Genomic DNA, 12,682 nt, shown 5'->3' on the forward strand with positions numbered 1-12,682 from the left:
CTTTTGACGTTTGCAAAAGTTTAGTAATGCAATAAGACCTCTATTATTATTATTATTATTATTATTACTATTAAGCGTTATACATTTAATATGTTTAATTATTTTTTCTTTGTACTGCAGTTTTAGAAAACTGTTAATAAGTTTAAACTAAGAGTCGAAGTAATGTGTAAATCTGCGGATATTTGTATTTTTACTTCCCGAGCGTGAGGGAAGGAAGTATTGTAATCGAGTCCGTCGACCGACTCTCTACTTTTACGTTTTGTCAAAATTCATTATCCCTACAGTACGAAGAAATAGGTCCCCCGTTTCCGTTTGTCTGTCTAATTGTCTGTCTGTCCGTCTGTCCGTTTGTCTGCCGTCCCGGATTTTATTATGCAGATAATCTCCGAAAGTACTGAGCCGATTTTTGTCAAATTTTGTATTTATATTACGAATAACATGTAGATGGTAAAACACTAACCAAAATTTGTCTAGTCATCCCCACCAATAATGTGATGACGTCACGTCAAAAATTTACATAGTAAATGGATTTTAAATTGTGTAAAATAGCAGAGTCCTACGCATGTAGTTTATGACACCGTGTTGAGTTTAGATTTTTGGAAAAAAAAATCAAAATTTTAAAACATTTTGCAATTTAATTTTGAATCTGCAAAACCGAATGCTTTGAAATTTTGCAAATGTTTTAAAGTTATGACAAAGAATGGTAAATTTGTAATAAAAATAATTTTGCTTGTCCCCTCCAAAAAATTGCCAAATAAATCCTATTTAAAAATGTTCAAAATATGATCAGTCTATACCTGTAATATATCATTTCATTCATATTTTTTGCATTTGCTTATACAGGGTGACTCAAAAAATTAATGAATGCATGAATTTATTTTATTGATTTAATCAGGAACTGTAAAACGGAATGCTTTATCACTGCGTTATTTTTTTAGATTTGCTTATGTAGGTTGACTCAAAAAAATTAATGACTGAGTCAATTTATTTTATTGATTAAAATCAGGAACGAAAATGGAGTAATTTCCCAGAAGATTTTGGGAATACAATATTGTTATTTTTCAATTTCCATTTTACACTACAAAAATAAGTCAGTGAAATGGGGAAAAAAGGTGGCCGGGGCTAAATTTAGCCTTTTTCTGGTTTTATGTGCAGCAGTAGTCTCGCCCACCTACCCCTTCTGCGTTCCAGTGACTACTCTTAATATTGTTCAGCCCTAGCTTAGCAAGTTTTAGCTCCGCCCACCAACTCTTTTTTTCTTGGAAGATATGTCATTTACCAAAATCAGTCTTATCTTAACAAGTACTAGCCCCGCCCACACACGCTGTTCTCATTCTAACGATTTTATCTCTCTTCAAATGGGCTACTCTTAATATTGTTCAGCCCTAGCTTAGCAAGTTTTAGCTCCGCCCACCAACCCTTTTTTTCTTAGAAGATATGTCATTTACCAAAATCAGTCTTATCTTAACAAGTACTAGCCCCGCCCACACACGCTGTTCTCATTCTAACGATTTTATCTCTCTTCAAATGGGCTCCACCTTTCATTCGGACTAGAGGCGGGGTGGGTGGGCGGGGTGAATTATATGTTCTTTGGTAAAGTGAGAATGGGAACTAATAGAACGTGGGCTGTTAAAAAAAGCCTTGATCGTAATTTTTTTGTTATACTACTTCTTTGCTATAACATTTATTTCTTATTTATGAAGAAAAAATAAGAGAACAGGTGGGTGGGCGGGGCCAAGTTTAACTTTTTCACACAGAATCTTTTATAAGTAAGCAATAGCCCCGCCCATCCACCCCCTCTTCATTACAGTGATTACTCTTAATATTGTTCAGTCATTTACCAAAATCAATTTTATCTTAACAAGTACTAATAGTCCCGCCCACCCCCCTCTATTTTCTTAAGGGGTATATAATTTGCTACAATCAGTCAAGTACTAAGTATACTGCACCAATCCAATTTCATATAAGCGTCATTGCAAAAATATTGATGAAAAAAAAATCGAAAATGCTGGATATGTTTCATTGTACTTTTGGTGCGAGGGAAGTTCCGTCGAAATAACTTTGGACCAATTTTCTTAATCAGGTGTGTATTTTAACAACTTGTGTCCTTAATTAAAACATGTTAACCGATTTTGTGACGAACAATTAAATGAAGTATCTATTTAAAGTAATTAGTGCATAAGTGTAGTTTAAATAGCCGCTTTGTCATTTTCTGTTCTAAATATAGCTAATAAAATAGCACAATTTAAACTACACAACTATGTTGCCTCAGTGATGAGATGATATATTAGGCAGCCAGTAATACACCACAACTTATTTCAGCAGGATTTTTGTACCTAGTTATCACAAAATATTGTCATTACTTTAATAGTATTACCCATAAAATAAACAATCCAATCTTTCCTCATTTTCCACGATTATGAATTTAAATGCTATTGTTCATTATGTTATGCACCAGAACCAAATTTTAAGGGTCAATTCTCTACGTAAAATCGATTTTGGTAGAAAAAATTGCTAGGTCATAAAAATCATCAGTGAGAAAACACTATTTTCCTAAATAACGCTGAAGTATTTTAAACTGAAAAAAATCAAAATTCTTCAGCTTCTTACATGTCTAAAAATTTTTTGATGAATCTCAAATTTGAATTTTTACCAAATTTAATTTTTTACTCTTTAAAAGTCATTAAGGCGTTGTAAATCAGAAAAGAGGGGCAACATTTAAAATTATAGTTCTCCAAAAGTTAGCAAGTAATCTAGGTACTTGTCTTACTCTTCTGCCTCCAAAAATTCAATGTGAATAATTGAGTGAATGTATACTCCATTAAGAAAATAAAATTGGATACCTGAAAAAGCTATCACGGCAAGTACTATTTCCCATGCCCTGACTAGTCCTATAAAGGTGCCTATGTGCTTTGTCATTACCCCTACCTGTAATTTAATTACCATAATTCTGCGTTTTAATTTATCGCTACATTGTACAATTAATTGTACGATTGTGTACAAAAATTCCGTTATACATTTATTCTAACTTCAATTTTTTTTATTTTATCTAGTGACACCACGGTCATCGCTAGTCACGTGGCCGTAGTAATTTACCATACAATAAATCATATCTCTTTGTGCTATTTTTTGCGCATTGTACGTTTTTTGGCGGCACTAAAATCAGACACTTTGAGATTAGTATGTTATCTTAAAGCTGCATTTTTCCAAGGATTTTTTATAATTAGGTGAATTATAATAAAGTCAGTTTAACAACACAATAAATTTAAATGTAATCTTCGTTCTAAAGTTAAGGCGACTCAAAGTAAAAACTGATCCTTTTGTCACTTTTGGGACATGAGAAACTACGACATAAGTTGTTTTTTGTTTCCTTCCATTCAACAGTGCGTGTTGTCGACATTTGGATGACTTTTGCCATTTTAAGTACATTACTATAGTTTATTCAAAGAACCAGGCAATATTTAAGTCACTGTGGTTGAAAAATTAAGTGAGTCACAAATATACGCCTACATATGCTAAACAGTTGATTGACATTTGCATTCTTTACTTTTTATTATTTATTAAAATATCTAAATATGTGTCAATCCATTAAATTTTACAGTTATCTATCTTAATAAATTAATAGTTTTTTAACTTATCTTCAGGACTGTGGACCAATTAAATGAGTTAAAAATATACATCATGGAAGAGAACATTATCACATAAATTAATAGTATTATAAAGTTCAGTATTATATAGGTCTACTTTAACAACAAAGTCTTATGTTATTAGACAGAACTTCCATTGCACCTGAAGTACAGTCAAACAAATCCTACTTCGTTGAAAAATTATATTCAGGAAACCGTTGTTTTTGGAAAGCAAGACTGTATCAGCTCGTCTAAAACAATAAGAACCAATTGCACTGACAAAGGTATTTCACAGAAAATTACATCAGTTTTATCAAATTCATACACGCATAATTCAACTTCAAATAAAAATTTTGATCATTACAATGTTCCACTCGATTTAAGTGCTTTAAACGCAGAAATGGAACTAATGGCTAACCCATTACAAGTCAATGGTATCCATTGCACGCTGCTAGTCACAATTTGTAACACCCATTTTCATGTGAACTTTTTTATACCCTGTCAATACGGAAAACCATTTTCGATTTATAGCTTACGCTGAATGCTACAGAAATTCCTATCCTTTTAAATTATGCATGTTAATACGGGACATTTACACAAGTATCGGAAATTATTAATCGTGCCTCTTTCTTGATGCAGCGATTTCAGATGCATCCTGTTATATTGTTTTTTAATTCCCGAGCGTAAGCAAAGGAAGTATTGTAATCGAGTCCGTCGGCCGACTCTCTACTTTTACGTTTTCTCGATCTTTCATGACTCCTAGAAGACGAAGAAATAGGTCTCCCATTTCCGTCTGTCTGTCCGTCTGTCCGTCCGTCTGTCCGTCTGCCGTCCCGGATTTTTATTAGACAGATAATCTCCGAAAGTACTCGACCGATTGTTGTGAAATTTTGTACTTATATTAAGAATATCATGTAGATGGTAAAACGCTAACCAAAATTTGTCTAATCATCCCCACCACTAATGCGATGACGTCACTTCAAAATTGTACATAGTAAATGGGTTTTCAATTGTATAAAATAACATAGTCCTACACATGTAGTTTACAACTCTGAATCGACTTTTCACCCGAAACGTCCAGATTTTTGGAAAAAAAATCAAAATTATAAAACAACATTTTGAAATTTAATTTTTAATCTGCTAACCAGAATGCTTTGAAATGTTGCAGATGTTTTAAGGCTATAAAGAGCATCATAAATCTTTAATCAAAAAATATTTGCTTATCCCCTCCAAAAACTTGATGACGTCAGCTCAAAAGTTTGTGGAATAAATCATATCTAAAATGTACAAAATATGATGAGTCTGTACTTGTGATCTATCACTCCATTCATATTTTTTGGATTTGCATATACAGGGTGACTCAAAAAAATTAATGAATGCGTAAATATATTTTATTGATTTAATCAGGAACTACAAAACCGAATGCTCTGAAAACTTGCAGATGTTTTAAGGTCATAAAGAGCATAATAAATGTTTAGTCAAAATATATTTGCTTATCCCCTCCAAAAACTTGATGACGTCAGCTCGAAAGTTTGCCGAATAAATCATATCTAAAATGTACAAAATATGATGAACCTGTACTTGTCATTTATCACTCCATTCATATTTTTTGGATTTGCATATACAGAGTGACTCAAAAAAATTAATGAATGCGTAAATATATTTTATTGATTTAATCAGGAACTACAAAACGGAATGGTCTGACATCTTGCAGATGTTTTAAGGTTATAAAGAGCATAATAAATGTTTAGTCAAAATATATTTGCTTATCCCCTCCAAAAACTTGATGACGTCAGCTCGAAAATTTGCCGAATAAATCATATCTAAAATGTACAAAATATGATCAGTCTGTACTTGTGATCTATCACTCCATTCATATTTTTTGGATTTGCATATACAGGGTGATTCAAGAAAATAAATGAAAGCGTAAATTTATTTTACTGATTTACTCAGGAACTACAAAACCGAATGCTTCGAAATCTTGAAGATATTTTAAAATTATCATAAGCATGGTAAATTTTTGATCAAAACGTATTTGGTCGTCCCCCCTAAAAAATTTATGACGTCACCACAAAATTTTGCTGAATAAATCCTATCTAAAATGTACAAAATATGGTGAGTCTCTTCTTGTGATTTATCATTCCATTCAAATTTTTTCGATTTGCATATACAGAGTGACTCAAAAAAATTAATGAATGCGTAAATTTATTTTATTGATTTAATCAGGAACTACAAAACCGAATGCTTTGAAATCTTGCAGATGTTTTAAGGTTATAAAGAGCATAATAAATTTTTAGTCAAAATATATTTGGTTATCTTCTACAAAAAACTGATGACGTCAGCTCAAAAGTTTGCTGAATAAATCGTATCTAAAATGTACAAAATATGATGAGTCTGTACTTGTGATTTATCATTCCATTCATATTTTTGGATTTGCATATGCAGGGTGACTCAAAAAAATTAATGAAGGCGTGAATTTATTTTATCGATTTAATCAGGAATTACAAAACCGAATGCTTTGAAATCTTGGGAATATTTTAAAGTTATTATAAGCATAGTAAACTTTTGTTCAAAATGTATTTGTTCATCCCTCCTAAAAAAATTGATGACGTCACCCTTAAATTTTGCTGAATAAATCCTATCTAAAATGCAAAAAATATGATGAGTTTGTACTTGTGATTTATCATTCCATTCATATTTTTTAGATTTTCTTAAGAGGTGGTTCAAAAAAATTAATGAAGTCAATTTATTTTATTGATTAAATTAAAGGCAACACTTATTATTAGTATTACACCCCAACCAACCCAATTTGGTAGACACAAAATTTGTTAAAGGAAAAACTCGGTTGAAACATAAGGGTAGCACGCTTATTACATCGACTTTAACATTACAGACCTGCATTTGTTTTATGCGCTCACTTGGTTCCGCGAATGTGAAATAGACATGTTTATAATCAACCAATTGTGAATTTCACCATCAAGAATTAAAATAAAACCCAATGTTTTATATAATAAGCGGAAGTCGAAGCAATAAAACCGATGGTTGTTTTGTTTACAGTTTCTCTGTTTGACTCTCACGTATGCTGTTACGCCTGTCATCTTAAATTAAGAATGTTTATACATACACGATTTTCAGTTGCCTCTGATACGTATACGTGAGTAAATTGTTTCGTTATTTTATTGATTATTACAAATCAATATTCAAAACGACCCAATTCATTTTCCCGAAAATTTGAGAATATAATAATTTTATTCTTAGTATTACACTAGATCTATCCCAACTGATATACGTGTCCTTGCAAAAATGTTGATAACGTCATCGTAATTTTTTTTTAAATTCCCACTACAAAAATGTAATGAGAAAAAAAACACAATAGGCATGCAGTCGTCAAGTTTCCGACAGCGAGGGAAGTACTGTCTAAACTCTTTAGACCATTTTTTTTTAATTTTTACGACACGCAATATCTACAACAATTAAATGCTAATTTATTTTATCTAAAGTGTGTAGCACTTTTAGTCAGTTGCCACCACATTACGATCAACATTTGAAAAGAACATTTTCATCCTCGGTTGGAAGTGTAAACTGAGAAAAATATTTTTATGTAAATCTTGATTTAGTATCTTGAAAAGGTTTAATTAAAGTTGTTATCACAAAAAACAACAGCGAAAAATTCTACAAAAAAAACAAAAAAGTTTGTTTATTATTATTATTTTTAAGTAAATAGAGACGTATTCATGAACTACAAGTCATATTGTTGAGGGATGATTAGACATATATTGGTTAGCTTTTTACCATTTACACGATATTCCTAATATACATATAAAATTTGACAACAATCAGTGAGGTAGTTTCGGAGATTATCGGATTAATTAAAATCGACACTGACGACGGACAGACGAAAACAGGAGACCTATATTTTCAAACTCTAAAAGTTAAAAAAACATGAAAGTAGCTTACGCTAATATAGAAAACACCAGTAACAGTGTAAGAAAAAAAGGCATCCAAGGTGACTGAACCCGCGACCTTAGCAGAACGTTCTAACTATCGAATGTTGGTATATTATTGTAATAGGTTGTTACATATCAGACGACACACAGACGGAAAAAGGAGGCCTATTTTTTCGTACTATAGAGGTCATAAAACGTCAAGAAAACATTTCTTTAGCTTAAACTCGGGAAATAAACAGAAACCGTATACATGGTATTAGTAAAAAATAAAAAAATGTTCTAAAGTTATTTAGACAGAACTTCCCTCCCACCTGAAGTCAAACATTCGAAGAAATTCAATGTCAACAAGGATGTTATCCAAATCCGCACGCGTAGAGCTCACCTTGCTCAAATTCAACGCCTACGACCTACTTGTTTTATGCGTGTGAGAAATACTCGTTACGTGACAAATATTGCAGAAACACTTTTGTAAAGTAGTTATAGCCAAAAATCAAGGCGAATTCATAAATCACAAGTATAGGAGTTTATTATTTTATTAAAATTTAAGTGTTATTTATTAAGAAAAATGTTGTGTCTTCCCTGACGTTTTGTAATTATTATTTTCAGAATGTGACACACCAAGAAGGTTGCAAAATTTATTTATTTATATAGAGAGTGTTTCTTTTATTTGATGCAACCCCTGTAACTTTTTTATTCTTAAAGATAAACCTGTAGTTCTTTAGGCTAATGTATCATTTTAAAAGGTTTATGTGATGGCGACCTCACATTTTTATTATCACTTCCGGTAGAACCGGAAATGACGTCACCTGTATTACTTCCCGAGCGTAAGCAAAGGAAGTATTGTAATCGAGCCCGTCGGCCGACTCCCTACTTTTGCATTTTCTCGACCTATCAGGACCCCTAGAGGACGAAGAAATAGGTCTCCCATTTCCGTCTGTCTGTCCGTCTGCCGTCCCGGATTTTTATTGACAGATAATCTCCGAAAGTACTGGGCCGATTGTTGTCAAATTTTGTATTTATATTAAGTATATCAGGTAGATGGTAAAACGCTAACCAAAATTTGTCTAATCATCCCCACCATTAATCTGATGACCAACGGGCGGAATTTTGTTTCATACGCTAGATCCAGTGCTGTCGCGGCCATACTTTGATTACAAATATATTTTTATTTTGGACTATATCAACATAATATAACATTTCAAGATCACAAATCTGTGGTTCTGTGTTTGAAAAATTAAAAAGGGCATCAAGTATTATTTTTTTAAGTAATATAGTAATATAGAAGTAGTTTTTTAACAAGCTGTAAACACTCCCAGCGACGCACTGGCTACGACCTTGTGGACCAGATCAAAGCGTCCCCGCTACTCGCCGTAAAACACACCTTGCTTCAACTGGGGAATTGCATCCGTAAGATAAATTTCCGCCTACTGGTGATGACGTCACTTTAAAAATGTACATAGTAAATGGATTTTAAATTGTATCAAATAGCATAGTCTTACACCTGTAGTTTATGACTCCGTATTGAGATTTTACCCGAAACGTTCAGAGTTTTTGGAAAAAAAAAATCAAAATTAGGAAACAACATTTTGACTTTTAATTTGGAATCTGCAAAACCGAATGCTTTGAAATCTTGCAGATTGTTTACAGTTATGATAAGCATGACAAGTTTTTATTCAAAATGTATTTACTTGTCCCCTACAAAAATTGATCACTTCACCTGAAAAGTTTGCCGAATAAATCCTATCTAAAATGTAGAAAGTATGATGAGTCTGTACTTGTAATTTATCATTCCATTCATATTTTTTAGAATTGCTTATAAGGGGTGAGTGAAAAAAATTAATGACTGAATCAATTTATTTTATTGATTAAATAAAGAATTGCAAAACTGAATACTTTGAAATCTCGACGTTTTGAAGTTATTGTAAGCATGGTAACTTGTTAATGAAAACATATCTGTTTACCAACCCCAAAAAATTGCTGAAGAAATCCTTTCGCAAATATGAACAGACTTTTAATCATTGCAATCATATTTTTTTGATTTGGTTAAAGAGGTGTCTGAAAAAAATTAATGAATCAGTCAATTTATTATTGATCAAATTAAGAACGAGCCACTCCATTTTCTGGAAAATGTGAGAATACGCTCGTCTTTATAACAATAAAATAATGATAAGATAAGAATTATAATAATAACATTAATATTTTGTTCAATGGAGGCTTATGAATAATTTTAGTCATCTGTTTTGGGGTGATAAACTCATTCAAATCAAACAAATGTCTACGTGGCATTCTTCCGATGAAACGTATTCCCGTTGATCATGTACTGTAAATAATTTTTTTGCACTCATAACCTTTTTTGATGACCTTGGCGCATTCAACAGCATGCGGGACGTCGAACATCACACACGGTAGTCTAGCCCGGAAACGCCAAATTTCCAATTGTGCATCATTTTTAATAATTTACAGAAATAGTTTTATTTTCAGCGAGACCGACACCTGAAAATTATTAAAAATATTTCTCTATCTAAACTGATGTACGTGTCCTTGCAAAAATGTTGATGACGTCATCGCAAAAATTTTTTAAAATGGTCCGCTACAAAAACGTAATGAGACAAAAAACTTAATAGGCATGCCGTCGTCATGTTTCCGACAGTGAGGGAAGTACTGTCTAAATTTCTTTGGACGATTTTTTTTATGAAACACTATAGGTATATTTTTTCATAAATAGAAAGACTGATTTTTTCTAAATATCAAAAGCAACCAATATTTCTAAAATCAATGCTTGAAAAGTTATTAAATAAAATACACGAAAAATTCATATTAATTGATGACAATCTAGTAGCTTGAAAAATTGATACTAATGTCATTTATTCACATAGGTGATCTTTTAAAATTATACAAATTTGGTCAAAGAACTATGTTTATTTTTAAAATAAAAAAATTACGGGGGTTGTATGAAATAAAAGAAACACGTGGTATATTGACAGTGAGTCATTGTAGCTTAATCATACATTCTACAACTATTAAAAATGTAACTTTTTTATTTCAACCTTTACTTTAACATTGCTCATCGGAGCATATAAAAACTGGTGCCCGACGACGTGTTACTCTAACAAATGCAGCTAACGTACTTTTCATGTAGATTTTATTTCAAAGCAAAAAATATGAAGCGAAATACAAAAAAAATAAATATTTTGCGTACAATTTGTTCATAAAACGTCTTTGTTTTGAAAATCTTTTTAACACGACTCGAGCTCCATCATTCTCATGCTCTGAATTACCACTTCCGCGCACTGTTTACTTACGTAAGTAACTACTTTGTCGGCAGTCATTAATTGTAATAAAGCATATATTCACTTTACAATGGAGATATAAAAAAATAATTAATATACACTTTCAGGTAAATATTATAATCATATCATTACCAAGAAAGAAAAACTTAGTTCTACAAATTAATACAAGTGGAGACAAAAAGTTCAGTTATTGTTATTATTAAATGATATAGAATGATTTTTTTTAGTTCCAGATTGCATATTAAATACTTTTTTGTTTTTTTGATATTTTAATATTTGTGTTGAAAATACTGAACATCCAATAAAATTTTAAGTAGTATTTTAATAACACTTAACATACTTAACCACAAACAAATTTAATCCTCTTTAGAATTTTATAATTAAACAAACTGTAACACGAGATCTGAAAAAACATAAAAAATAAAGAACATTAACCTGTGAGAACTTCTCGTTATTGTTGAGGCAGTTGAATAACTTCAAGGAAGCACGGTTAATGCTTCTCGTCTTTGAAGTACATACATAAAAATCTTGATGCGAATGAATGATGGTATGACAGTAGTACAATATTAATAATTTATGTAGAAAGAGAAAATATCTTCGTCCGATCAGCGATCAGGAGCAGAGAGAAAAAGAGACAAAGACAGGAATCCCTTCAAGGCAATAACAAATTTCAATTCTCATAGAAAATAATTTCTACTTGAAAATATTTTTCACTACAGATTGGCTTAATAAACACGGCAGAAAATTTATTCTAAGGCAAAAACCAATCTTTGTTAACTGTCAACATTTATCAAACCGATGGACCGTAAAAAGTAATTGTGATGATGTTTTACTTTCATTTCCTACACAACAGCATCCAAACTTGACCTACGATGATGTATTTTAAAACAAAATTGTGTACCGCCTAAGTCTAACAAAACGAGAGTTTAGGTCAATTTAAATAAAAATAAAATGGTACCTAAAAATACGTATTTTTTTTAATGGAACATAATGGCTTGTACTGGAGCAGCTGCGGCTGCAGATTGCACTTTTGTGTTGATGATTTTCGCCCATGGTGGGAGGTACCACGGCATGAGAGTACCGCGTCTTGATATTATGTCATATCCTTTTAACCTGACCACGGTATCATCAAAAACCGATACAAAACAGGAAAATCCAGCCAATAAAATTCTAACCTGGCCGATATCGAAAAAATAACAAAAACACAATTCCTGTTATGTCAACGATCGTGAATAATTCGTTCACTGGGTACCACTCACCTTTGCCTTTTAATGCTATCCTTTCTGCTTTTGTCTTCCACATTAACAACGTTCATGCCGTTCATGCTGCCGACGGTTTTTCACCAGCACTAAAACGCGTACCGTTCAATAGTTCACAATTATTACCGCGGGAGAAAAAATCTAACTGAACTTCTTGTATTCTTCTTTCGCGATTCGGAGGCACAGGTCTTCAGCGTGTGCGGTGTTACGTGGGTTGCTGCGGTCTGCTCGACCCGACCAAAGGAACTCATGACGGTGCACGGTTTGGGTTTCAATAGTCTCAGGAAGGGACTTTATTGCATTTTTTTTATTCGCTTGACGAAGCCATTTGCTGGCAGTACAATGAAGTGGCGATTTTTTTCGAACTGTTAACAGCTTGAATGACGATCATAAACCGGAACAGGTTTCAGCTGCAATTAGTATGCTTATAATAGCAAGTGATAAATTACTATTGCATTTTTTCGTTTACTAAAAAAACTCGCGAAGAAAAACAAGAAAAGTGACTTTTGCAGCGTGAGTACTAATGTGTATTCAGAACAGTTACAATTACTTTGGAGATA

General features: G+C 32.2%; 1 protein-coding gene across 1 annotated transcript in view; it reads right to left on the bottom strand.

The window, feature by feature from the left end:
• Positions 1-12,362, bottom strand: part of Shrm (Shroom) — a 332,102-nt gene extending 319,740 nt beyond the window's left edge. Inside the window, exon 1 of the mRNA XM_064054813.1 lies at positions 12,123-12,362. Coding sequence (XP_063910883.1) covers positions 12,123-12,187 — 65 coding nt within the window. The 5' untranslated portion in view covers positions 12,188-12,362. The remainder of the gene's footprint in view (positions 1-12,122) is intronic.
• Positions 12,363-12,682: the final 320 nt, after the last annotated feature.

The sequence above is a fragment of the Zophobas morio genome, unplaced genomic scaffold, assembly GCF_036711695.1.
Source record: "Zophobas morio isolate AGI-343-1 ecotype UQ-CSIRO unplaced genomic scaffold, CSIRO_AGI_Zmor_V1 ptg000012l, whole genome shotgun sequence".
Classification (NCBI taxonomy): domain Eukaryota; kingdom Metazoa; phylum Arthropoda; class Insecta; order Coleoptera; family Tenebrionidae; genus Zophobas; species Zophobas morio.